General features: G+C 43.4%; 1 protein-coding gene across 7 annotated transcripts in view; it reads right to left on the bottom strand.

The window, feature by feature from the left end:
* NT5DC3 (5'-nucleotidase domain containing 3) overlaps nt 1-14,387 on the bottom strand; it is a 72,599-nt gene that overhangs the window by 12,214 nt on the left and 45,998 nt on the right. For 5 of the 7 annotated variants that reach the window (XM_053258350.1, XM_053258344.1, XM_053258345.1 and 2 more), the window contains exons 7-12: nt 12,789-12,849; nt 10,009-10,111; nt 9,790-9,891; nt 5,380-5,461; nt 3,597-3,683; nt 2,912-2,941 (exon numbers count right to left, since the gene is read on the bottom strand). In XM_053258350.1, the coding sequence (XP_053114325.1) occupies nt 2,912-2,941; nt 3,597-3,683; nt 5,380-5,461; nt 9,790-9,891; nt 10,009-10,111; nt 12,789-12,849 (465 nt within the window). The remainder of the gene's footprint in view (nt 1-2,911; nt 2,942-3,596; nt 3,684-5,379; nt 5,462-9,789; nt 9,892-10,008; nt 10,112-12,788; nt 12,850-14,387) is intronic. The other 2 variants (XM_053258347.1, XM_053258348.1) reach the window with 1 other exon arrangement.

Here is a 14,387-nt window from a genome sequence, read left to right as displayed (position 1 = left end):
CAGGACTTTTTAGATCCACACTGGCATGACCAGACACCAAAGAGAACACCACAATTGTCAATGAAAAGTGAGAAAAGGTTTGGACAGTAGTGTACCTCTCCAGTATTGAGTATCAACAACAAAATGGCTGAACAAATCTCTGAGTAACTTGGGAAGACCTTCTGTGAAAACTAAACAGTTGGTATTCATATCCTATGGAACCTTCCCCAGTAAATTAAAAAGATGCTCGCCAATAAAGAAAATCCTTCATAGAGCAATCTCCCTCCGTGATAAAATCAATTTTCCCCACTAACCCATTATATCCCCATTTGAGAACTGCGTCTCATTATTAGATTATTCTCCAAAGTCAAGTCTCATACCTCTAGTGATATCCACCTTTTTGAAATCTAAATTCTCCCGGAAACCATAGATCACCAGATTAAGATTCTAGAAAGTGCTCAGTCCAGCCACCAAAAAAGCACATAAAACCCCCTCCTTAAAATAGTTTGAACAGAACAGTCCCACCCACAAGAACACTCAAGTCCCACCGAGGTGGGGGGGGGGAGAGAGTGTGCACACGAGCCCATTCTGTGGATGACGTCCTAGAGATTCTCTAGAACCTCTGAGCTGAACTAACTATTTTAGGGCTCCTCAGTTCCTTGTAAGCCACGAACCTAGCTGCCCAGAGTTTCCCCTCACCAGTCAGTTTTCCTCATCAGTGCTAGGAAAGCCCATGTCCCTGTTTGACAAATGGAAGCACAGTAGATTAGCTTTAACCCCTAACAGGAGCGTAACTACCATTAGGCAAGGGGAGGCAGTCGTCTTGGGGCCCCACTGGCTCGAGGGGCCCCCCAGAGGCACATCACATGACTCACCACCCGCCCATGTTCCACCCCCTATGAATTATGTTGAGTCTCTTGGAGATCGGCAGGAGCAGAGAGTAAAAAAACTAGATTCAGTGTGAACTGGATATTCACGGTATTCATAATGGGGATGTGAGTGTGAGTGCACTATATATTGTGAAGTGTGTTTGTGTGTGTATATCAGCGAGGGGCCTATTTTAAAATCTTGTCTCTGGGCCCCCTCCAACTTTGCTACGCCCCTGACCCCTAAAAATCTCCACCCAGACTCCTTCTGCTATTCGCTCAAATTATAGTGAAACTGGGAATCTAGCCCTCTTGCATCCATCTTCTCTTGAAGTCTAGCCTGCTCCCCCCCCACTTCTCACACTGCATGCAGTCACTGCTAATTTAAGCCATCTGATTCACCTGAAATGCGGTTGCACTGCATTAGCGTATTTTACCTATCTCCTTATCTAACCCATGTTTTTCTCCAATTTGTTATAGATCATGTCAATTAACTCCCTGCCTGTATCAGAAATCATTGCTACATAGGGATGCCACATTAAACGGCTAGTGTAACTTTAAAGAGACTTGCTAGGAGTCACATATTTCAGAACTCCATGGTTACTCAATTCAATTACAGTTGTCCCTCGCCAACCGCAAGGGTTCCATTCCCAGAACACCTTGTGGTTGGCGAATTCGCTGCAGATGAGCCATTGAAACCAATGGCAAACAGGGCATTAGGGGAATTGTGGTCACGGAAAGATCAACAATACAGTAAGAAATAGATAGAATCCCCCCAAACCCCCAGAAATGACCCCCTAATCCCCAGAAAGGACCCCCAAAACTGCCTTTAAAAAAAAACCCTCACCAAACCGTGGATACGTGGGTCGCGGTTGGCAAGGGCGGTTACAATTTCCCAATCATGGATACTCAAATCCACGATTGGGAAAACTGCGATTGGTACACTCATTGAAATGAATGGATTGCTTTTCTATGCTGTTCCATGTGCAAGCGAGTGAGTCTATTGAAATTCCCTATGTAAAACAATTTGATTTAGAAGAATTACAATTAGGTACCTATTCTATTGATTCCCCAAATGAGAATGCATATATTGATTGTCATTCAATAAATGTGTAATATTTTGCACTAGAAGCTTGTGGTTTCCCATTTGTATCATTCCCACATCCACACCCAGGTTAGCCCTCACTATAAAATCCCCACAGAATACATGTGTCTTGCCCTAAGTGTCATAACAATGAAGAGGACCGCGTATCAGACCCTTTGAACAGGCCTTATTCCACTGGATTCCTGCCAGCCAATAGGCATAGTCATGGTAACTCTTGGAGCTGGGACAGAGATTTTCTGTGCAATTAAAGTCATCCAGACAGTACAAAAGATTTCAGAGTGTTACAGCACCTAAAAGGAGGTCAGCAGAAAACAAAGGCAGACATACCACGCAAGGGAACGTGGCTGGCCAGATCACTGTCCGTGCTCCTGTGTGTGTGTAAGCACAGCCAATGGGACTGCAGCAACACTCCTCTGTAAGTGCTTCATAAACACAGCGCATGACACCTATTGGAAACTATGGGCATCAAGCTGCACAACTGGATTCATGGAGCTCTTACGACAGAGCCCCTCAGAGCAGTCCCGTTAGTGGTGTTTACACACACCCAGGGGCAAAGACAGTGCTCCAGCCGCCCAGATTCCCTTGTGTGGAAGGTCAGCCAGAGTGTTCTCCTGCAGCCTCCATTTGGTGGTAGGAATAATCAACCCCGTGATTGTAGCCACTGACTGTTTTAATCCCAGAATCAGCACTGATCACAGGAATCTTTGCATCAGTACTCTATCTCCAACCAGGTACCAGTATACATGCTGTATAAGGACTTCTTGCCTATTCAGTTGTGAAGCTTCCACAGTAACGCTACCATTCTACACATCGCCCTGAGCACTCCAATAGGAGCAGTTTATACTTAAAGCACAAATAATATACCAACATAAATGCTGAAAGGCAGTTCCAGGGACCACTAAATGTGATCCACTGCCTAAAGTTTGCAGGTGGGGTACAATTATTAACGCTGGGAGCTTACCTGAGCCTTAACACCACTGCAAATCCTGATCTGTATTTCAGAGAGGTGGCTATCATTAGTTGATGCATTTCTTCTTTTGTCTGCTAAGTAAATGGCTTTGGCTGCATGTAATCAAAGCTGTTCTCGTCCCCCACACCATGACGTATCATTCTGCCTAACTTGCATAAATACGAAGATTTGGAAGGTGTAGTATTGCAACATTTAAAGCATTAAGGGAGAAGGGGGAAAGGAGTATGAGCATCTGTACTCATGCACCAAAAAAAACTTTGAGACATCCGTAGTGTACAGCTGAATTCCACTGCACCATACAAGATACTTGAAGGGCTGTTTTCCATTTCAAGTATTTAAAAACAGCAGGATTTAAATGCCACTTGAACAGCAATCATTTTTATTTTAGACCACCCAAATCTAGCTTTTTATCTAGCATAACCAAGAGCACATGCCTTGCAGCTTTGTTCTTAACTACTGGACTCACTCAAAATTACAGGGCAGGTGCAATGAGAGGCTTATGTCTCTCTGAACAATAATCTCATCATTAGTGACTCCTGCCCTTTTACAGCAGAAAACATGCAGTTCATCCACTTTTATAAATCCCACTGTTTTACAAAATTAATTTCATAATGAATAGTTCACTCCACCAACTTTTACAAAACCATAAGAACAAAGCAGGGAACAGACTACTTACCGCTAGATCACTGTAAATATGATCACCAAAATACAGAACTTTGGAGCCTCTCCAGCCAGTCAGTTTAAGAAACTCATATAGGTTACCCTGTAAAACCAGAAGGTAGCCATAATGAGCCATATGAGCCATAAACAAAACCTGACAAAGTCTATGAACTGCATGTGCATGAATGCCATGCTGGCTGGCTGCCTACCTGCCCTTTTTGAGAGAGGAGCAAAACTTTGCTTGTTCACAGCAAAATGCAGAAACAAAGTGTTCCCTGGTCTCACATATTGCTTCTTGACCAGTCAGAATTTTTGCTTTTATGCTCTTGTTATTTACTTACTATGCCAAAGTGTCTTGCCTCCAAGTTTAAAACTTCATTATGACCGAGTAATTGTAAGCAGTTTCAACAGAGGTGAGTAGTCTCTCTTCAGCCAATCCCCCCCCTCTCTCTCTCATATATATACACACACCTTTTTATGTATCTGTAAATGAACAGACTTCAGACTCAAATTCAATAGCCAAAGAGCTCTGAGCTGGAAACAAAGTCCTGAAATGAAATGGTCAGTCCATAGGCTCAGTCAAATCCAGGCCATTGCAGAATTATTACATCCCCAAGGCCAGCTGGGAGGTGGGAGGGAAGAGAGAAGCGAGTACACCTCAATCAGATCAATAGATTGGGATTCTATGCTGTTATGAGTACAACTTATGAGAACCATTCATGAAGGCAAAGCTGCCTATTTTTATTAATATAAAAAGGAGCCAGCTTATACCAAGTGAGACCATTGGTCTCTGGACCCAGTATTATCTCCTTGAATATCATCTTGCCAAAGTCACTGGCCATTCATTGGGAATGCCAGATAATAAATAGAGGACTTTGTATATAAATATAAGGTATGTGCTCAACACTAAGTTGTAAGCCATCAGACACAAAAAGATAACCATGTTTTGAACAGTATTTATGTTAGGATACATTTTGAATATTTGTGTTCATCAAAAACAAAACTGACTCCGGAGCTGGTCTATGTCTCAATATACAACCCACTCTGTCAAGGGACAAGGTCAGTTGCCTATTGATAGTGAAAACAGAAAATGCCAGAAACTTGAAGGATTTTAATTTAGGACCGGGCGGAGCAGGGTGGGGGTGATCATTTTACAGATGAGAACTGAGGCTGTGCAACTTACCCAAAGTAATTCCATAAGCTCATGGCTGAGGCAAGATTTGAACCCAGCTCTCCCAGGTATGCATCTGAAACATTAGTCCAGACTACACTGGCTGACATTCAGATCAAGGAATCACTGGTGCAGCATGAGAAATAGACTAGCAACACTTCTAGACTAACTGCACCAGTGCATTAGGGAAGGGACAATTTGACAACCTCCCCTTTCCCAGAAAGCCCTCTGTGCCACTCGAAAATATGTCCCTGAGGGCCACATAGAAGGCTTCCTGGGAAAGGTGAGGCCATCAAGTTGTCCCTTCCTTGGTGCAGTTAGTCTAGAAGTGTTAGTGATTCCTTGCTCTGAATGTCAACCAGTATCTTTAAGTTAAAGATTTTTACAAGCAAAAAATCTATCCAGAGAGACATCATTTTATTTATTTATTTATTTATTTATTTATTTATTAAAACATTTTTATACTGCCCAAAACTTACGTCTCTGGATGGTTTACAACAGAATAAAAACAAAGTAAAACATTAGTTAAGACAAAAAGTTATGTAGTTATGAAACTACATTATGTAGTTTCAAAGTTACACTTTGGAATAGAAAGGTTTATTGAATATTCAAAATACATTCACTCTACCTGTTTGTAAATCTGGCCTTTCTGCAATTCATGAATTTTATCCCAAAGCAGTACACCTTTTTCATTCACCTTACGGAAAGGTCTAAAGGGGAAGGGGTGGGGAAAAAAGAGGGAAACTAACAATCACAAAACACAGCAGCAATAAGATTGGAAACAGAGACCTACAACTACGATATTAATTAGAAGAGGGAAATGAACTACCATTTTGCAGAGTTCCCTCAAAAAGCAGAAATTACTTTCACAAAACTACAGGCCAACATAGCTTTCTCACCAGGGTTTAAAGCCATGAGCATTAAAAAAATACAAAGAAATGTATAACCTACAGGAAAATGTTTTAAGGAGATGTTACAGAACCTCAATAAATTCCACCAGGGATGGTTTTAATTTATATATGAATGATTCTGGAGGTCCCTTTCAGTTTTAATGGTCCATTATAGTTTCAGGACATTTTTAATGATCCATTATAGTTTCAGGACAGTAACCAACCTTTTTGCAAAGTGTACCACAAGTCACACCAGTGTCACCACTGGATCATTATTCATAGAAGCTGATATAGTATGCTGCATGGCAAAGGCCTAATTTGGCTACTAGTCAATGCTGAAGTCTGATACTATCAGACTCCTCACTTGAAGCTTTAAGGCCGACTCTCTCAACCTTTCTGGAGATAAACCATACACTACTTCCTCTTCACCCACTGTACCACAACTTTGCTACCACAAATGCACACTTTTCTCCCTACTTCCTTTGGAAAGGAAATAGAAAGAGACTGACAAGGGAACCAAGAAAGATGTCAAGGAGGACTGGAACAGAGAGAGGGGGGAAAGAATGGGAACAGTTTGTATTAGTTTACACAGCACTCCTTTTCTGTGGCTGGGTTCAGAAATAACATAAAGACATGGTACACGCTAACCACAGTTGAGGACTCACACAATGGTTTGCACTTCAAGACATAAAACAGGCAATCTATTATTTAGTGCTGCTTGTCTGCATTTGTTTATCATTGTTCAGGACTCAGCTTCAAAAGTTTGCTTCTATGTCAATGATGCAGCAATCTCTTGAGGGGGAGGCACTGAGACATAACGCAAAACTACAGGTGAAACTCGGAAAATTAGAATATTGTGCAAAAGTCCATTAATTTCAGTAATGCAAATTAAAAGGTGAAACTGATATATGAGACAGACACATTACATGCAAAGCGAGATGTCAAGCCTTAATTTGTTATAATTATGATGATCATGGCGTACAGCTCATGAAAACCCCAAATCCACAATCCCAGAAAATTAAAATATTACATGGAACCAAGAAGACAAGGATTGAAGAATAGAACAATATCGGACCTCTGAAAAGTATACAGTGTACTGTGCTTGATTGGCCAGCAAACTCGCCAGACCTGACCCCATAGAGAATCTATGGGGCATTGCCAAGAGAAGGATGAGAGACATGAGACAATGCAGAATTGCTGAAGGCCGCTAATGAAGCATCCTGGTCTTCCATAACACCTCAGCAGTGCCACAGGCTGATAGCATCCATGCCACGCCGCATTGAGGCAGTAATTGCTGCAAAAGGGGCCCAAACCAAGTACTGAATACATATGCATGCTTATACTTTTCAGAGGTCCGATATTGTTCTATTCTACAATCCTTGTCTTCTTGGTTCCATGTAATATTCTAATTTTCTGGGATTGTGGATTTGGGGTTTTCATGAGCTGTACGCCATGATCATCACAATGATAACAAATTAAGGCTTGCCTTATCTCGCTTTGCATGTAATGCGTCTGTCTCATATATCAGTTTCACCTTTTAATTTGCATTACTGAAATTAATGGACTTTTGCACGATATTCTCATTTTCCGAGTTTCACCTGTACATTAGCTTGCAAACCACAATTTGTTCTAACTTCAAAGTATTGTTTCAGATCCTGGTTTGTGGGCTGGCTCTGGTTCAGACATAATGTGAAACCATGGGTTAAACAATCCAGTTTTGTATTACATCTAAACCCAGCCAGTGTTTACGTAAAGTCAGTTAAACACAATAAATTGCATAAATTGCAATAGGAGGGGGAAATGTTAAATTGATAGGGAGTAGGGATGTAAACGGAACCACAGAAGCATGGTCCGGCACTGAGGGGACTGTCTCTTTAAGCGGGGGGGTGGGGGTGGTAGTACTTACCCCCCCCCCCGACTCCCTATTAGGGAGTCCCCTTTAAACAGACTGCTTTTTTCGCAGAGGGTCAGAGAGAACACTTTTCTACTCATGAGGGAGGATATTTATTATCAGAACATAAAAATACTACAGAAGAGACCCAATTCTATCTTTTATATGGTTACTTCCAAGCTGCGCAGATTTTTCTGTTGCCTTACTATATGTGCACTTTGGATCTCTGTCACTTGACAATTTGGTTTAAGTATTATTGGATGAGACACTACAATATGCTTTAGCACAAGGGTTCTCATACTTGGGTCCCTAGATTCTGGACTAGATTAGTGTTTCTCAACCGCCAGTCCACAGACCAGTGCCAGTCCACAAGGCACTGGGTACTGGTCCGTGAGGAATAAAAATCACACACACACACACCCCACCAGGAGATCTCTGGAGCTCACTTCTAGGCAGGCAGCCCTCACTGCTGGATAATGTTCATTTTGCTTCCTCGAAATGAACATTATCCAGGAGTGAGGGCTGTCTGGAACTGAGCTCTGGAGGAGGTGGGCCCCTGCTGGCCTGAAATTGTTTTTTGTGGGGGTACCTGGGGGTGACCCCTTTACTAACTGCTGGTCCAGTAAACTGCACACGAAGAATGTACCAGTCCACAACTCTGAGAAACACTGGACTAGATGGTGGGGGCTATAGTCTAACATCAAGAGGAAAATAGGAAGCTGTCTTATAGTGAATCAGACCCTTGGTTCATCCAGCTCAGTATTACCTAAGCTGACTGACAGTGGCTCTCCAAGGTTGCAGGCAGAAGTCTCTCCCAGCCCTAGCTGGAGATGCCAAAAAGTGAACCTTGGACCTTCTGCATGCAAAGCAGGTGACCTTCCATCCAACTACAGCCCCACTGCCATCGCTTACAGCAGACAGTTCCCCAGAGTATGTTTTGTCCTTAGGTCTAGCCCAAGCTAAGAGGGTACTTGTGGAGAGAATCAAGGATGGGCAACACCAAAATGATCTCAGTATGATCTCCAATTTCAACTGAGTGTATTATATAAGTATCAGCCATTCCCCAAAGAAATATCTATTGGCATTTACTTTCTCTAAGTTGCATAAAGCATTCTTTATTACTGATTGAATTTATATACTGCCTAATATACAATCTCTAGGCAGTGTACAGAATTAAAAACATAACACAAAATATAAACATTAAAATTCATAAAAAATGAAAAATTATGATAAAAACACATTAAAATTTAAAAATTAGATTTCAGTTAAAAGCCTGGGAAAATGGGTACGTCTTCAAGGTCCTCCTAAAAACAGAGAAGGAGATGCTCTTATTTCAGCAGGGAACACGTTCCAAAGTCTTTATAAAGACTTTAGAGCCAGATAGGATGTGCTCCCCTCGGAAGTACTGTATGGAAGGTATAATAAAAAGCCTCAAGCAAACAGGACCTGTCTCTGTGGTGAAGGATCCCCTGAGACAATACAACACATTCTTTTATAAAGACTTACATGCCAGGTTGATTACACCACTGTCAATGAATAGGCCAGGTAGGGACGAATCTTACTATATACTGCTTCTCCACTCTGATAATTGTGTAGACACTACCTGAAAGGTAGCTAATTTTTGCTTGGCAGCCATTACAAAACTAGGCAAGACACGATTTCCAATGAGATTTAATTTGATCTTGTATACGAGAGATTATATTTAATTTGATCCATTGTATTGTATAATGCTACCGGGGGGTGTTTGGGCTTTTGTGTATCTAATCACTGATCGTAAATAATGCGTCTTCTACAGCAGGCAGTGCTCACATGTAGTCACCCATCCAAATTCAAATGAAGGCAAACCCTGCTTAGCAAAGGAAACAATTCCTGCTCAATGACCACAAGACTGGCTCCCCACTCCAGCATTTGGGGACCAAAGTTTGAGAACCACTGCCTTAGCAATGTGGTGTTCTTTTTCATTGAAAATAGAAGCATGCCAGAAGCCCAAATTACAAGGCTAGCATGTATTCTACATATTCCTCTTTCTCATGCATTGCTGTAATTTGGTTTCTAGCCTACCAAGGTGGGGGTCAGGCAGTAATACTATATTTGAGGAGAGGCTGGCAGCCCAGAAGTTAGGATTCTATACCACAGCCAGACTCAAAAAGGTCCTCCTGCCCCAGTGCCGTGATGTGTGCCACAAACCCCCTGGCCTGTGTGACTCAGGCATGCATGCCTCAAGTCAACTGCCCATATTTTAGGGGAAGGCTCTCACCTCCTCTTATCATTGAAGAAGTTGGGCTTGTCAGCCTGGACGATGACAACGTCAAAGAGATCCCTCCAGTCTTTCCCGACTATGAACCTCATGCCTCTGTCCCTGCAAAAAGCAGAACTGTTAGTAGTAGAAGTCTAACTAGCCTGCCTTTTTGCAAGTGACAACTGGCAGTCATCTGGATGAACCCTATTTTGAGTATGTACAAAGCAAGCCACCTACACAAAGCTGCTAGGACTGTTTGTGATGAGGAACATCTTCTTGCCATGATCTGCCAGCTTTGCCAACACAGCTCGTGTCTGCTCAGCATAACAAATATATTTTTCTAGAAGGGAAGCAGGAGAAAACCAAGTTACGCAACTTCAGAACATTGATCTGCTATATTTGTTAATACATACAGGACAATTTGCAATCCCAAGACATTGTCCTGGTGCCCCAGGACATCAGCAGCAAAGGTGCCCCAGGTGTATCAGCACCAAAGCAGTCTTGGTAACTCAGTGCAGAAACATTTATGTTGAGAACAGGAGCGGAGCGGGACCTCTGGCAGCCTGTGTGTGACCCCGCCCCCTGCATCTGATGTCAGATGCGGGGCTAGCCACGCCCCCTGCACCTGACATCAGACGCGGGGGCGTGGTCTGGCTCCCGAATGGAGCCTTGAGGCTCCATTCGGGAGTTGGAGTTTAGCTCCCGAAGGGGCCACGCGGCCCCCGCTCGGGAAGCTAAACTAGCACCCCCACATCTGATGTCAGACACGGGGGGCGTGTCGGGGCCGCAAGACACGGCCCCTGATTGGGCACGGCCTGGGTTCTTTGAACCCAATGGTGGCTCCACCCCTGGTTGAGAAGTCGGTACCCATAGGTCAGGGTTGCCCAACTATGGTCCTCCTGCAGATGTTGGACTAAACCTCCCATAATCCCTTACTATTGGCCACTGGGGGTGTTGGGAGTTGTAGCCCAACCAGAACTGAAGTTATGCAGCTCTGCCATAGGTCTACTTCTCCAAATGTTACCAAGAGCCAGTTTAGACAAGATGCTTATTGTAGGCAGCACTGCTGAAAAGCCCTTAGCTGTAGTGGTGCTCTGCAGCAAAGCTGATCTGAAATGTCTCTTAGAAGCAGTTTCAATGAAATTAGAGGATAGTGAATCATATTTAGCAGGGAAGGGCAAAACAAATGGGTGAGGGTGGACGAGAAGTTTTGATGTGGGGGCTGGCAACTTATGCAGCAGATGTCATCTTTTTATCTCTCTTTCAGCGTGCACTGTGTCTCTACAGGCAGCAGTAGCAAAGGGAGCATGAAACCTCTTTGCAGTGGCCAGCTCCATCTAGCCACCACCTCCCCCCCACCCCCAGAATGCACCAGGCATGATGCTAAATCATGTAGCATCATGATGTAACAATTTCCAGAGTATTATTGAGAACAGGACAGCTGCCATTTTTTCACCAAAGGAAAAACAAGAATAGTCTCCTAAAGAACTATTCATTTGCAGGAATGTGTGTCATGCAGTCCCCAAGGACACATTCCTTGAAGTGAATACTCCTTTTTGGGGGTGGGGGACAGTGAAAATCACTCCCCACCCCCCACCCATTTGCTGCTACTGGGTTGTCGAAGAAAGAAACACAACTAGTTTCCAAGCTCTCTGCATCCTCACAGCACCCCTTCTGCTGTAAGTGCACTATGAGGAATATCAGCCATTGCATTTACTTGACCATAAATTCTCTAATCTTTCTAGTTCTGTTCCTAAAAGCACCAGCTAATGTTTTATTTTTTTAAAAAACCACTGGGGCTTAAACCTTTCTGAAAATGATGCCCTTTAACTTGGAAGCCCACATGCAGGAGGCATTCTGTCCATTTAGAGTGCTTCTGGGGCATTTCTGAAATTCCAAGGCTCTGATCTACTACTACAACAAAGAATATTTATATAGCACTTTTCAACAAAATTGTCAAAGTGGTTTACGTAGAAAAATAATACATAAACAAACATCCTTGGCTTGGTGTTGGATCTAGCCCATGAAGTTGGCTCGAAAGCAAAGTCCAGGCTCTAAATGAAGTTCTGCATTAAAGTAAGTTTAAGGAGAGTTGTTCCTGGAAACCAAAAGTTTATAATTCCACTAGACTGTAAATCCAGCCTCTCGAGACATCCTGACTTTCTGAAACATTTTTTAAGGTGCATAGCATATCTTTGTCTAAATATTTGTGCTAGGATACTTGGCACTAGCAAGTAGTGTTGGGATACTAGACTTCAAAAGCATCTGAAGAATGCTATGAGTATATGGCATTGACCTATGAGTCAGACATTGGCTGTGGCTTTCTAGGATCTCAGGCAGGTTTCTCTTTCATCACCTGGTACCCAATCCCTTTTTAAAGCTGGAAATGCCACCGATGGAACCTGGGAAGGACCTTCTGCATGCAAAGCACACACACTCTACCACTGAAATATTGCCCCTTCCCAATGATGGATTTTTCATTATTAATAAACCTGGCTTTAATAAACCAAGATGATCCACCAGAACCTTGATTTGCTACATTTTCACACTAAGGGAAAAACTGCTGCTCACAGCTCCTGCCTGTATGCCTACCTCAAGGGAAATAGCGGGTCTTTAGCAGGGCTGCACAATTCAAACCTCCTGCAGATGTTGGACTACAGCTCCCATAACCCCTTGCTATTGGTCATTGACCAATGGGGAGGACAGAAGTTGTAGTCCAAGATCAGCTGGAGGTCTGAAGTTGCGGAGCCCTAGTCTACAGCAAAATCAGGGTGGATTCACTCAGTCTTTTTTGCACTCTTGCAGCTGCTCAGCAGAGGAGTCCTTGTGGAAATTAAACCAGCTGCATCTAGGAAAGAAGCAGGTCCTGTAGCTACCATGGACAAACAGCAAGATCTAGCTTGCAAGAATAGCAGTGGCTGTGGAATCCATCACATAATTAGAAAATGAACAACAATTGTCAAATGTTCGACAAAAAACAATTAGTTCTTATGGTAAAAAATCTTACTAATGCTTACCAATATCTGCTTCAATGGCACGGTACATTATTCCTTTGATGTGGACATCTCTGATTGAGTCCTAGCAGGGAGATTAATATACAGTTACACTAAACTTTTCTCTATATTAAAATTCATTTGACTACCAATATAGTGTTAGAGAATGGGACACCATTTATCTACAACCAATGGCATGGTCTCTCTGAGCACTCTGGATGACTGCTGGGATGCCTAGACTGGATGGCAAGAAGGACGGCAGTACAAGGCAGTGAGGAAGAAGGGTACTTCTGGGCTTTGCAGGAGAAAGGGGGTAGCGGGAAAGGCAGCCAACCAAGAAAATGAAATTTCACTGTCAGGTTTCCCAACCTGTGGTACTCCAGATGTTGCCCAACTGCAACTCCCATCATCCCCAGCCACAACAAATTGTAGCTGGGAATGATGGGAGTTGTAGTTCAGCAACATCTGGAGTTCCACAGGTTGGGAACCTCTGCACTAAGCGGTTTCTTCAAAGCATTAGTGGAAAACCCCCCCTTTTTTTTTGCTGCTGAGAGTATGCCATCGGTTCAATAAGTTCCATACATTTACTTCACTAGAGCCAGTTAACATTACTCTCTAAGAACAAGAGGATACCAGATGAGAACTGAAAGCTCTATGATGGGAATTTCTTCAAACATCTACAAACACAGAAACACACAGACACTTTCACAAGGTTCCGATGTGAAATCAAGGCGCTTCACATGATTGGTGTGAAGTACCATGAGGGCTTCTGTGGGGAGAGTGGGCTTAGCCCACTCTCCCCACACACAAGCAGACTTGTAGCTCCATTATGGAGCCGGTAGGGGCTGGGGGAATCAGGGGTCAGCTGGCCCCCGGAAGTCCAAGAACACCCCGTGCAAGTGCACAGGGCTTTCTGGGGAAACCCCCAAGGCCAGGCGGCTTGTTGGAGGACAGCTGGTCTTGTAGCAAGCATGAATTGTCTCCTTAGCTAAGCAGGGTCAGCCCTGGTTGCATATGAATGGGAGACTTGATGTGTGAACACTGTAAGATATTTCCCTCAAGGGATGGAGCCATTCTGGGAAGAGCAGAAGGTTCCCAGTTTCCCCCTGGCATCTCCAAGATAGGCTCAATAAGAGAGACTCCTGCCTACAGTCTTGGAGAAGCCACTGCCAGTCTGTGTAGACAATGCTGAGCTACATGGACCTATGGTTTGACTTAGTATATGGCAGCTTCCTATGTGCCACAGCATCTCACTATCAAACAAATCAGGTTAATGAAGCACTTGCTCCATTGACCTGGTTTTAGGGGAGGGGTTTGTAGGCGGGCTGCCGTGGAACCACCGGGCTTGCCTGCAAGCCCAGTGGTCCCAATGATCACTATAAAGCAGGTTAGGCTCCCATAGCCCACTTTCTAGTGATCGTGGGAATCACCTCAGTCACTGGAGAAGTTCTGTTTAATACTGGAGTGCATGACAGGCAAGCTCATCCAAATCAGCAGGGCTGTGTTTAGTGATTTTTTTTTAAATGCCCAGTTCTGTGCTAAGAACCCAAAAGTTCTGCACTATGAACCAAAAGCAGCCAAGATCTGCAACTTGTATTAATTATGCAAATTTAAAAACACACA

Source organism: Hemicordylus capensis, chromosome 5 (assembly GCF_027244095.1).
Source record: "Hemicordylus capensis ecotype Gifberg chromosome 5, rHemCap1.1.pri, whole genome shotgun sequence".
NCBI lineage: Eukaryota > Metazoa > Chordata > Lepidosauria > Squamata > Cordylidae > Hemicordylus > Hemicordylus capensis.
This window is presented reverse-complemented; position numbering and strand designations above follow the sequence as displayed.